Raw genomic sequence first — 13,433 nt, 5'->3', positions numbered from 1 at the left:
GCCTCCTTGGAAGTCCACACCCTGTTGTGAGCATAGCAACCAGTGTGGTCGGAGTCAGAGTTGCCCTAATGGACAGGAAGGCCGAGGCAAACCCGCTCCCCCACTCCATGCAGTCTCCTTTAGAGGTGAGACCCCTGGCGCTGGAGAAGCCCCACCGGCAAGGGCAGCTCCCCCCTCTCTGTCCTACCTCTTGCTGGGATGGCACTGGGACGTGGGCGATGAACTTCTGCTGCCCGTCTTCACCTCCTTTCTCCTGGCTGCCTTCCTCATCAGACTACAAACAGAACCCCCAAATAGTCAGTGAGCGGGAGCCTATTAAACACAGGCCAGTATCACTACAAAACTGGACGTCTGTGCAGCTGCTTACAAGGAAGAAACAAAAGGAAAGAGGAAGCTCAAGGCTCAGAAAGACATGAAGAAGCACCACTGACTATTTATTTGTTTATTTTAATTTTTTTTAATTTTATTTACTTATTTGAGAGAGAGAGAGAGATCACAAGGAGGCAGAGAGGCAGGTAGAGAGAGAGGGGGAAGCAGGCTCCCCACTCAGCAGAGAGCCCAATACGGGGCTCAATCCCAGGACCCTGAGATCATGACCTGAGCTGAAAGCAGAGGTTTAATCCACAGAGCCACCCAGGCACCCTATTTTTACTTTTTTAAAAGATTTTATTTATTTGACAGAGAAGGAGACACAGCAAGAGAGGGAACAAAAGCAGGGGGAGTGAGGGAAGGGGGAGCAGGCTCCTCACTGAGCAGGGAGCCTGATGCAGGGCTCCATCCCAGGACCCTGGGATCATGACCTGAGCCGAAGGCAGACGCTTAACCCACTGAGCCACCCAGGCGCCCCCACCATTAACTATTTAAAGAGCAATGAGGGGGCGCCTCTCTGCTCAGCAGGGAGCCTGCTTCCTCCTCTCTCTCTGCCTGCCTCTCTGCATACTTGTGATTTCTGTCTGTCAAATAAATAAATAAAATCTTTTAAAAAAAATAAAATAAAAAATAAAGAGCAATGAAGCTATGTGTAAATGATGCCACCTTTTGTCTGAGGAAAGAAAACAGGAACAGAAACTAGCGAGAGCTGTGAGAACCAAGCGCATCTCTGCACTAAGAGACCTACAGAATTTTTGTTGATCTTTATTTTATTTTATTTTTTTGGCTTTTGAACCTCGTACATGTTCTCTATTTTGTTTAATGAAGATCACATAGAGAAAAAAAGGCCAATTCAGAGGCTGCACTTGAGTCAAGAGAGATTACTAATCACCTAAGGAAATACTGTGGCTTGGGAGACCTGAGCAGCAAGGACCCCTGGGAGGCCCCGGGTGGCCCGCACTGGCCTCTTGGCACACCCGCTGCCCAGGGTTGGAGACTCTTCAGTGGAACGTCTTGGATGCTGCTGGCAGGAGGGCAAATACGCCTAGCACCCCAGGAAATGGTTCAGCCGCATCTTCTGAAGCCTAGCATGTGCCTCCCCTACGACCTGATAATTCCGCTCCTCCATGTACATGCAACATAAACAGCTCCCTGTGAACGAGGAAGGCCACGGCAGCCTCATTTGGTACTGGGCACTAAACAGATAACCATGACCATGAGACACTAAAGAGTATGCATGATTCCACTGGCAAACGTCAATTTCAGAAATAGGTAAGAGCTTAAGGGTTATCCGAGGTCAGGAGAGTAACACCCACTGGGGCGGAAGCAAGCTTCTAGGGTGCCGGTCATGGTCATGTTCTGTTTCATGACCGGGTATTTGCTCCACGGGGTTGTTTGCCTTGTGAAAATGCACTGACCGGGCACCTGGGTGGCTCAGTGGATTAAGCCGCTGTCTTTGGCTCAGGTCGTGATCTCAGGGTCCTGGGATCGAGTCCCGCATCGGGCTCTCTGCTCAGCAGGGAGCCTGCTTCCTCCTCTCTCTCTCTGCCTGCCTCCCTGCCTACTTGTGATCTCTGTCAAATAAATAAATAAAATCTTTAAAAAAAAATAAAATAAATTGCGCTGACCTGCCCACTTACCACTCACATACTTCTCTCTACATGGAATCTATCCAGCAATAAAAGGGAATGAACTCTTGAACCCAACAATTTCAATGGATCTCAAGGGCACTGTGCTGAGTGTCGGAACCATCCTCAAAGGTGACATAAGGTATGATTTCATTTATGAAACATTCTCAAAATGACAGAATTACAGAGAAAGAGAACAGACTGGAGTTTACAAGACCCAGGGGTGAGGGATGGAGGAAGAAGGGAGGTGTGACTCTAAGGGAGCAGTGCAGAGAGGGAACAGCTCTGTATCTTGACTGAAATGGTGGTTACAGGGGCACTTGGATGGCACAGTCAGTTAAGTGACCAACTCCTGGTTTTGGCTCAGGTCCTGATCTCAGGTTTGTGAGATCGAGCCCCACATTGGGCTCCGTGCTGAGCAGAGCATCTGTTTAAGACTCTCTGTCCCTTTCCCTCTGCCTCCCCACCGCACGTGCTCTAATAAAGAAATCTTAAAAAAAAAAAAAAGAGAGAGAGAGAGAGAGAAAGAAATGGTGGTTACACAAATCCACACGTGATAGAAGACACCAAACTCTATGTACTCATTACCCCAACTCTGTCCTGCAGCGTGGATATTGTACTATTAATTCTGGAAGATGTAACCATTGGGGAAAACTGGGTGAAGGATACATAGGACCCTCTGTGCTACCATTCCTGTAAATTATTTAAAACAACAACAACAATAACAACAACAAAAACACTTGGGGCACCTGGATGGTTCAGTGAGTGAAGTGGCTGCCTTCCGCTGGGGTCATAATCTCAGGGTCCTGGGATTGAGTCCCACAACAGCCTCCCTGCTCAGTGGAAAGTCTGCTTCTCCCTCTCCCTCTGCCTCATGTTCGTTCTCTCCTCTCTCTCAAATAAATAACTAAAATCTTTAAAAAAAAAAAAACAAAAAAACAACCCACAACAACCTTTGGAGGCCTGCCACTGCTCTCCGGATAAAGGCAAAGCCTCCTCCCTATAAAGCTGGGGCGCTCACTTGTCCTGCCTTGCCCCTCTCTCCCACCTCCTCTCCTCTCCCCACCAGCAGCCCACACTGTCCTTCAGCCACATGGGCCTGTCCTCTGTCCCCCAACTCCCACAGTGTCTCTCAGTACATGCTGTTCCCTTCTGCCTAGAACACTCTTCCCTCACTGCCTCTCACTTGGTTAACTTCTCCTGATCTTCCAGGCCTCAGCTAAATGGGCTGCTCCCCAGTTAAGGCTTCAAGGGCTCTCCCCACCCTGTGCCACTGTCTCAGAGCTGCTGTGACAGCCACTGTTTTCCACTGACTCTACCCACTGGACTATCTCCTCACTGACTTTAAGCTATAAGCAGAGCTCCGTTACTGCTGCGGCCCCAGCATGGGCCTGGCTCACAGTAGCCACTAATTAAGGCAACAGCTGCTAAAAGAACAGATGAATGTTTGCAGCTAAAGAAGACCTTCCTAGGTACGGGCGCCTGGGTGGCTCAGATGGTTAAGCATCTGACCCTCAATCTCCACTCGGGTTTTCATCACAGGGTCTTGAGTTCAAGCCCTGCGCTGGGTTCCACTTAGGGGGAAAAAAAAGGGAAAAGGAAGGGAGGCAGGAAGAAAAGAAAAAACAAGAGAAGAAAATACAAGACCAGACGAGACCTTCCTAGGGCATGCTGCCAGTCTACTTCAGTGGATATGCCGCCAAAGCAAGCACATATGCCAGCTTATTTCAAATGCTTCACTCTTCCCACTGCTCATCAGCCAAACCTGCCTAGAAGCCTCAGGTTAGCTATATCATGTGTGATGCCAACAAGTTGCTAACCTTCTCTGAGCCTGCTTCTTTGCCACCGTTATCACAGCAAGCTCCTCATACAGGACCTGACCTTCCGCCCACACAGCGGTAATGCCCCTCCCCTTCTCAGTCCAGCAAATCCACTTCATTCTCTCTGGATGTGTCAAGGAGTGAGGCCTGCATGGCAGGCCCCTCAGGAGAGCCTGGAACTAGAAGGCTCTGGCTTCGAGGCAGGACCACAGCTCCACCCTTGGGGTGACCTTCTGCATCAAAGCCTTGTCTGCTCTGGGTAGGTTTCTATCTCTACCCTGGAGGGATGGGGGGGTGTTAAGATTGCAGCAGAGCTCCTGGACTGGCATCTAAAGAGAAATGACAAGACCTACTGCTGACACCTTGAGCTCAGACTTCCAGCTTCTAGAACACTGAGTAAACCTATTTCTGGTGTTTAAGCATCCCCATCTGTGGTACTTTATAAAGTAAAAGCAACTAATACAACAGATCTATAATTGCGCTTGAAAACACAGTAACAATAAATAAGTGAACAGATAAATAAGAAGGAAAAATGGGGATAGGGGCTGTAACTCATATGGCTTCCCAAGTGTTTAGAAGTTGGGTAGCAGTATATTCAGGGGGACCTACCTCTAAGAAGCAGGAAAGTAATTCTAGGTGTAAAGCACAGATTACAGAGTGTTCTCACACTCTCACAGCCATTCCCTTCTGGAACCCTCCCTGGGATGCGCGAGGTAATCCTCATACCCATCTTCCAGGTAAGGAAGAGGAGTTCCCAGCCAGAGAGCTGGGCTTTGACCCTGATCTCTCCTCAGTGAGCTGAGGCTTCCTACCGCCCCACCGATTCCCCCAAGGTCCAGTCTTGCTGGTGGCTTGGAGCAGAAGGCAGTGAGGACCAGTTTCCCCCCCCCCCCCCGCCCACAGTACCTCCTCCTCAGTGACAGCATATATGTTGATCTCTTCCTCCTCTTCCTCCTCCTCCTCCTTTTCTCCTCTCGCCAGCCGGGCCTCTCGCTCTGCTTTCCACTTTTCCACCAACCCGGCCCTGACTGCAGAAATAGGAGAGTCAGGCCTCTGAATTAGCTTTACCCACCATGCAGGGCAAGGCCCCGTGTCCCCTCTCAAGAGGAGCTCCCTCCACTCTGCTCTGGCGGGCAGGAGCAGGATGTGAGAGAGTCTGGTCACACCACAGCTCTGGCCGGAAGTCACAATAAGGCAGCTGTTTAGGGGACATTCCAAGATCCTCCCAAGTTCAGCAACCTGAGTGGCTTCAGGTTGACAAGGGAGACACAACTGTACATGCTGCTGGAAACAGGCTCAGACTCCCGACCAAAGCCCTAGCTCCACACACCACTGGGAGATCAGCACTAATGATTCCTCACGGGGCCGTCATGAGGCTTCAGAACAGTCCAGAAAATGGTTATTACAAGACATGGCGTGGAGGAAGTGCTCAGGGTCAGCCATCTTGCTCTGCACTGTTAATGTATTAGCTGTGTTTAAAGCAGACTGAAAAGCCACTTTGATGGGCACCAGTTCCTGAGTTCAAGAAAGGCCAACGTGGGAAGGAATCCAGATGATGAATTACGGGTGGGTGGGGAACAGGTCCGATGTCGCCCTTGGGCTTCCCCCATCTGCTGCTTCTGGCCCCACACAGCCCCAGATGGCATCATAGTTAATGGAGGGTTCAGTCATGAGCAGACCACGGCTTCTGAAGACCATCAGCAATACATAAACTCGCTTCTGGCATATGGCACTACTTACAAACCCATTTTCTAAGGACAGAATGGAAACCAGATGCCATCTATAATGAAACGAGTTGTTCATAGACCTACATTTCTTCTCATAGTCCTGTTCCAAAGGCACGATGACACCATCATCTTCATCAAGGTAACCGTAGTATTCAAAATCAATTGCTTTCATGAGCTCTGCACGTGTCTTTCTTGGAGGAGGAAGAGCTAAAAGAAACAGCACCGACTTAACTAAATCACCACAGTCACACTCGAGCCTGCATCCCATACAATGTTTCTCGGCCAAGGGAGTACGCTCAAGAAAACACCATGATGGGCGCCTGGGTGGCTTATGGGGTTGGGCCTCTACCTTCGGCTCAGGGCATGGTCTCAGGGTCCTGGGATCAAGCCCTGCATCACACACTCTGCCTAGGAGGGAGTCTGCTTCCTCTCTCTCTGCCTGCCCCTCTGCCTACTTGAGATCTCTCTCTGTCAGATAAATAAATAAAATATTTCAAAAAAAAAAAAAAAAGAAAAGAAAAGAAAGAAAACTCCACAACATAAGCACCTCCTATACTAGCCATAGAACTACATTAAGTGGTACAACCCACCCTTTTCTCAATCAGTTTTGAAACCTTTAACCCAATTAGCCTATTTAGAAGGAATTTATCCTAACTCAAAAAACAAAAACAAAGGCAGGCAAAGCTCTATGGACGGAGATGTGCATTGTTTACAGAGTTGTGAAAACCTGGAATAACTATGGCTGTAAACGACAGGATGTGTGGGGAATGGGGTTCCCTATGGCCCCCCATAGCTGTTTCACAAGGTGTTTTGATAATACAGGAAATGTCATGAGGTTTAATAAAAATGCGATGAAAAATCATAAGTATATGGATAAGACAAAAGAAACTATAAATAAACCAAAAAGATAAATGAGAAAGTCTTGAAGAAAATATTTTCAGACTAAGGGTTAGTACTCAGAATATTTATGTAATTCTTAAAAATCAAAAGGGAGGGGGGCCCTGCCTAGCTCAGTAGATGGAATGTTCAACTCTCTATCTCAGGGTTATGAGTTCCAGCCCCATGCTGGGTGCAGAGATTACTTAAAAATAAAAAAATCTTTGGGGCACCTAAGTGGCTCAGTCGCTCACATGTCTGCCTTCGGCTCAGGTCATGATCTCAGGATCCTGGGATCCAGTCCCACATCGGGCCCCTCCCCCACACTTGTGTTCACTCTCTCTCTCTCTCTCTCTCTCAAATAAAGTATTTTAAAAATTTTTTCAGACAAACCATAGAAGACTCAATCTCAAAAAAAACAGACTGAGGGTTGCTGGGGTGGGTGGGGACGAGATAGGGTGGTAGGGATATGGATATTGGGGAGGGTATGTGCTATGATGAGTACTGTGAAATGTGTAAACCTGGCAAGTCACAGACCTGTACCCCTGGGGATAAAAACACACTATATGTTTATTTAAAAATTTAAAAATAAAAATTAAAAAAATGTTTTTTTTCAAAAATTAAAAAAATAAAAAATGTATTTAAAAAATCAAAAGGGGTGGCACCTAAGTGGTTCAGTAGGTTAAAGCTTCTGCCTTTGGCTCAGGTCATGATCCCAGGGTCCTGGGATCAAGCCCTGCATCAGGCTCTCTGCTCGGCAGGGAGCCTGCTTCCCTTTCTCTCTCTCTCTCCTCTGCCTGCCTCTCTGCCTACTTGTGATCTCTGTCGGTCAAATAAATAAATAAAAATCTTAAAAAAAAAATCAAAAGGGAAATGATAACCCAATAGGTGAAAGAGTAAAAGCTGATCATTTCAGAAGAAAAATATTGCGTGTATAAAAATTTCAATTAGGGGCGCCTGGGTGGCTCAGTGGGTTAAAGCCTCTGCCTTCTGCTCAGGTCATGATCCCAGGGTCCTGGTCTCTGCTCAGGTCTCTGCTCAGCAGGGAGCCTGCTTCCTCCTCTCTCTCTGCCTGCTTCTCTGCCTACTTGTGATCTCTGTTTGTCAAATAAATAAATAAAATCTTTAAAAAAAGAAAAATTCAATTAGTGGGGCGCCTGGGTGGCTCAGTGGGTTAAGGCCTCTGCCTCAGGTCATGATCCCAGGGACCTGGGATCGAGCCTCACTTCGGGCTCTCTGCTCAGCACGGGGCCTGCTTCCTCCTCTCTCTCTGCCTATTTATGATCTCTGTCAAATAAATAAAATCTTTTACAAAAATTTTCAATTAGTAACTGAATTCAATTATTAATTTCATTAGTAAATTAAGGGAATAAAAAGTAAAAATAATAAACTTTTAACCTTCAGATCTGCAAAAATTTTACAATTATGGGAAACTAGAAATAGCTAAAGGTCTTCCAGTGAATGAATAGTTACATAATGTATGGCTAATTCATATCCTCTATGCTTTAATCCTTCACATCCATTCACAGAGTTCTAAGCAGAACAATGGGAGGATATCAACACAGAACATGGCACAACAGGTATGGGAGTGCCACTGGGTCTTGGCAGTCTTCCACACATCACCCTGACGCTGGTGATGGCAAGCCTGTCCAACCCTGCACCACTCTTGGTCCCTGTCCTGTGACAATTCTGGCTGCACCCAGGACAGGGTACAGGGCTAAAACCTGGCTGGCTCAGAACATCGCAGCCCTCCCCATCACAGGGGCTGGTTCAAGGATGGACCTAGGATCCAATCCAAGCCAACCAGAGTAATTCTAGGTGTTTCGCTTTAACCACTTCGGGGGGGCGAAAATCTCTTACAGAGAGAGGACAAAGCATAAACTGATGATGGACCACTTGCCACCACAAGCAGAGAGCTAGAGAGAGAAACAAGCTCATAGACTGGAAGTCAAAACTAAACATGGAGGAAATGTGACCCGGTATCAGCCTTTCCTGAAGACAAACCACCCGTGGGCTTTTCAGTTATGTGAGTCAATAAATTCACTTTTCTGCCTAAACAGAACTGGGGTTGAGTCATCTGTCACTTATAATGATGAAATTTAGCTGATGACATAAGCATATAAGTGCATTTTATTTTATTTTATTTTTTTAATGATTTTTATAGATTATTTATTTATTTATTTGATAGAGAGAGATCACAAGTAGGCAGAGAGGCAGGCAGAGAGAGAGAAGGGGGAAGCAGGCTCCCTGCTGAGCAGAGAGCCCGACGTGGGGCTCGATCCCAGGACCCTGAGATCATGACCTGAGCTGAAGGCAGAGGCTTAAACCACTGAGCCACCCAGGTGCCCCATGTAAGTGCATTTTAAAAAAAGCCTGGAAGGGAATGTACCAAATCAGATAATTATGATTACCAGTTATCCAGGGGCACAGGGATGGGGGAGACCCAGGGGACAGTGCTATTTGAATTATACTCATTAAGACTGACTTAAGCACTTTCAGGGTACCTGGGTGGCTCTGTTGGTTAACTGTCTGCCTTCAGCTCAGATCATGATTTCAGGGTCCTGGGGTGGAGCACCCCGCTGCTTATCCCTCTGCCTGCTGTTCCTCCTGCTTGTGCACTCTCTCTGTCTCTAATAAATAAACAATCTTTAAAAAAAAAAAAAAAAAAAAAGACCAAAGCACTTGCCTTTCTAAAAAAAATCTACAACTGACTTTTTTTTTTTAAATGTGCTCTTTTTTTTTTTTTTTAAAGATTTATTTTATTTATTTATTTGACAGACAGAGATCAGAAGTTGGCGAGAGGCAGGCAGAGAGAGAGGAGGAAGCAGGCTTCCCACAGAGCAGAGAGCCCGATGTGGGGCTTGATCCCAGGACCCTGGGATCATGACCCGAGCTGAAGGCAGCGGCTTAATCCACTGAGCCACCCAGGCGCCCCTACAACTGACTTTTTTAGAAAAATGCAAATTTTAAAAAGTAATATGTACAGTATAACCTCAGTATAGGAGCCCCCCCACATACGTATTTTCATTCACATGAATTTTCTCTTCTTAAATTATTAGCTTTGATTTTTTGACCAATATGTTGGATTGTCATTTCCCTTTAAAAACTGAAGAAAATATGCCCCAACATGTCAACAACTGTCATTTATAAGATGTGAAAATATGGACAGGTTTTCTGATTTTCTGTATTTTGCAACTTCTCTGTAATAAAATTATATTAATTTCATAATGAACATGATACTTAAGCTCTGAATTTTTTTTTTAAGATATTTTTTAAGATTTTATTTTTAAATAATCTCTACACCCAACACGGGGCTCAAACTCACAAGAGTCCCACACTCTACCTACTGAGCCAGCCAAGCACCCCCTACATTGTTATTATTATTATTTTTTAAGATTATTTTTTAGAGAGGGGAGGGGCAGAGGAAGAGGGAGAGAGAATCCCAAGCAGACTCCCCACTAAGCACAGAGCCTGACGCAGGGCTCAACTTCATGACCTTGAGATCATGACCTGGGCCAAAATCAAGAGTCAGGTGTTTAGCCAACTGAGCCACCCAGGTGCACTGCCCCCTGAGTTCTTTTTAAGTGTTGTTAATAACACAGGCAAAACAGTTTGGGCATAATTAATTTAAAATATACGTAGAACTGTATTTGTATTTGTTTGCATTTTTTTTAAGATTTTATTTATTTATTTGGCAGAGAGAGATGCAGCAAAAGGGGGAACACAAGCAGGGGGAGTGGTAGAGGGAGAAGCAGGCTTCCTGCTTAGCGACCCAGGTGTCCCTAGGTAGAATTATATTTTTAAACAAACAGAAAAGCTGATTGGAAGGAAATGGGGCAGAATCCTAACAGTGGTGAGAATACTAGTGTCTTCTCTGCTATTCATACTTCTTTGTATAAAGAGTTCAGACTACTTTTTTAAAAGGCAAAATTAAAATCCACAAACACTCCAGGCTAGTGGTTTCCAAATGCATTTTGGAAGGCCAAGGTTTGACTGACAAGGTTTGGCCTCTCCAAGGCCATGGAGAGAGAAGGCAGGTCAGGTGAAGGGGACCAGCAGCGGGAGTCCACACAAAGCCTTTCCACTTTTTTTTTTTTTTTTTAAGTTTATTTATTTATTTGACAGAGAGAGAGAGATCTCAAGTAGGCAGAGAAGCAGGCAGAGAGAGAGGAAGGGAAGCAGGCTCCCTGCGAGGCAGGGAGCCCTATGCGGGGCTCAATCCCAGGACCCCATGATCATGACCCGAGCAGAAGGCAGAGGCTTAACCCACTGAGCCACCCAGACACCCCAGCCTTTCCACTTTTCTCCATTTATACCTCCTGGGGTTTGGCCCAAGGTTGTACGTGTTCTTCAGGTAGGGCTTTTCAACTAATAAGTAACTGAAACAGGAAGCTGTTTCAGTGAACATCAGAGTCTGTCCTGATAATCTAAGGAAACCTCAAACAGGGAAACATTTAGGCTGAGAGACTGGCACGTGCCAAGGGTGAGAATTTGGTGCCAGTCAATTCTGGAGCCACCTCCCAGGCCCACCTGTGCGCCCTGGGCCTACAACTTCAACTACTAGTACTTACAGTTTCTCATTTGAAATCTGGGGACAATAAGGGGCACCTGGGTGGCTCAGTGGGTTAAAGCCTCTGCCTTTCACTCAGGTCATGATCCCAGAGTCCTGGGATCAAGCCCTGCATCAGGTTCTCTGCAGAGGGCCTGCTTCCCTTCCTCTCAAATCTGGGGACAATAATTCTGACATCACTGTGGAGCACCTGAGGAACAATACAGGAAGAACACCTAGCCTACAGGTGTGTTATGATGATCACTAGCAATCAGAGGCTAAAACTACATTACATCATCACAAACTACATCACAAACATTAGCAGTTACTTACGCTCTTTTTCAAAAAGCTCTCTGACACCAGGCAAATCTTTAGCTGCTCCAAAGTACTTGTAACCTCGATTTCCTGGGACTTCTTTCCCTTCATGATCCAGCATTTTAGGGCCAACTTTCTTATTGGGAAGGAAAAAGAGAAAATGGATCTGATCTTTTAGTTCACATATTTGCAAATATACTTGAAAGTGGGAAAACACTGATGTACAGAGAAAAATATTTTTTCATAAATTTTTTTCATAAATTTTTTTTTATAAATTAAAATCAGCCTAAATAAAAATAAAATAAAATCAGACTAAATACCTAACAGCACGAGGACGATTTAAGTAAATTTCAGCATACTCAAGGATGGAAAATATTCTATGCCTTAAAAATGATGATTCTTATAAAACTTTCGTATCACCTTAGGATAACACTTATGATGTGACCCAAGTGACAAAAGCTTAAAGAAACAATTGCAAACAACTTCAATGACAAGGCAGTAAAAGACAAATGAGATACATCCTGAAGAGAGAATTCTATCCATCAAAGATGATCATATCAACAGCTACATGTAGTATGTGACCCTGGACTAGGTCCTGTCTTAAAGGGGCAAATGCTAAAAAGATTACTGGGAAAATCAGTGAAACAGCCAAGAAGGATGGATAAAATGATTGTATCAAAGGTAAATGTCTTGGGGCGACTGGGTGGCTCAGTCGGTTAAGTGTCCACCTTCAGCTCAGGTCATGGGACCCCAGAGTCCTGGGATCAAGCCCCACATCAGGCTCCCTGCTTGGCAGGAAGCCTGCTTCTCCCTCTCCTGTTCCCCTTGCTTATGCTCTCTCTGTCAAAAAAAAAAAAATCTTTAAAAAAAAGTTAAATATCTTACACTTGATAATTCCACCATGGTTATGTAAGGAGAATGTTCTTACTCTTAGAAAATACACAGAGAGGGGCGCCTGAGTGGCTCAGTCAGTTAAGCATCTGCCTTCGGCTCAGGTCATGATCCCAGAGTCCTGGGATCGAGCCCTGTGTCCGGTTCCCTGCTCAGTGGGGAGCCTGCTTCTCCCTCTCTGTCTGCAGCTCCTCCTGCTCGTGTGCTAACACACACACTCTCTCTCTAATAATTAAATAAAATCTTTAAAAAAGAAAATACAGACAGAGTGAGGAAAAAAGAAAATATACACAGAGATATTAAGTATTAAGGGATAGGAAGCATGATGTATTCAAGCTTCAAATGGTTCAGAAAAAATAAATCTGAAGGGACACACAGAAAATGACAAAGTAAATCTGGCAAGTAAATCTGTATGAATGGTATATAAGAATTCTCTGTATTAATTTTCCAACTTTCTCAAAAATGCTTTTTAAAATAGTGATACAAATGACTATTGACATGAAAATATGCTGCTGATACACTTTGTTAAGTGAGACTTTGTTAAGTGAACAAAGCACATGGTTAGAATAAGAAATAATCTCTGTAAAAATGAACATATATATTCATAGGATAAAAATTAGATAAGTAGAAAATCTCAGTAGCAGCTCTGTGGGCTAGAAAAATATACTCTATATCATGCACAGAACATAACAAAGTTTTAAATATTTTATAATTTTTATATTTTCTCTCTTGCTCTTTTTTTTTTGTTTTTTGTTTGTTTGTTTTTGCACAGAGCTATGTAGTATCTACATAACCAATGCTACCATTTTGGAAAGAAGCACAAATGCTACAACCAAAGTTGTACAGACAGTAAGTACGATCTCAGTCATTGGCATTCACAGAAGAACAACAGAAGGAACTATTCAAGCTGCATCCAGGTAATGGCATTCCGACTGAATGCTCTGCTTCTTTATACTTTTCTGACCTTAATGATAATGTACTACTTTTTCTTTTCTTTTTTATTGTGGTAAAATATAGATAACAAAATGTACCGTCTTAACCACTGTTAGTGGACAGTCCAGTGACATTAAATACGTTTGCAACTATCATGTAACCCTCACAACCATTCATCTCCAGAACTCCTCTCATCTTGTGAAACTAAGACTCTAAATGTATTACTTTTACACATAGGAAATGGAAATAGAATTGGTAAGCATTAAAAAGCTCTAGAAAGAGGGGCACCTGGCTGGCTGAATCGGTATAGCATGCAACTCTTGAC

The 13,433-nt window shown here is 44.7% G+C and overlaps 1 protein-coding gene across 1 annotated transcript in view; it reads right to left on the bottom strand.

Moving 5' to 3' along the window:
- ISY1 (ISY1 splicing factor homolog) overlaps positions 1 to 13,433 on the bottom strand; it is a 29,184-nt gene that overhangs the window by 958 nt on the left and 14,793 nt on the right. The window contains exons 7-10 of the mRNA XM_044252898.1: positions 11,303 to 11,420; positions 5,629 to 5,751; positions 4,724 to 4,845; positions 188 to 274 (exon numbers count right to left, since the gene is read on the bottom strand). Of these exons, the coding sequence (XP_044108833.1) occupies positions 188 to 274; positions 4,724 to 4,845; positions 5,629 to 5,751; positions 11,303 to 11,420 (450 nt within the window). The remainder of the gene's footprint in view (positions 1 to 187; positions 275 to 4,723; positions 4,846 to 5,628; positions 5,752 to 11,302; positions 11,421 to 13,433) is intronic.

Source organism: Neovison vison, chromosome 6 (genome assembly GCF_020171115.1).
Source record: "Neovison vison isolate M4711 chromosome 6, ASM_NN_V1, whole genome shotgun sequence".
Lineage (NCBI taxonomy): Eukaryota > Metazoa > Chordata > Mammalia > Carnivora > Mustelidae > Neogale > Neogale vison.
This window is presented reverse-complemented; position numbering and strand designations above follow the sequence as displayed.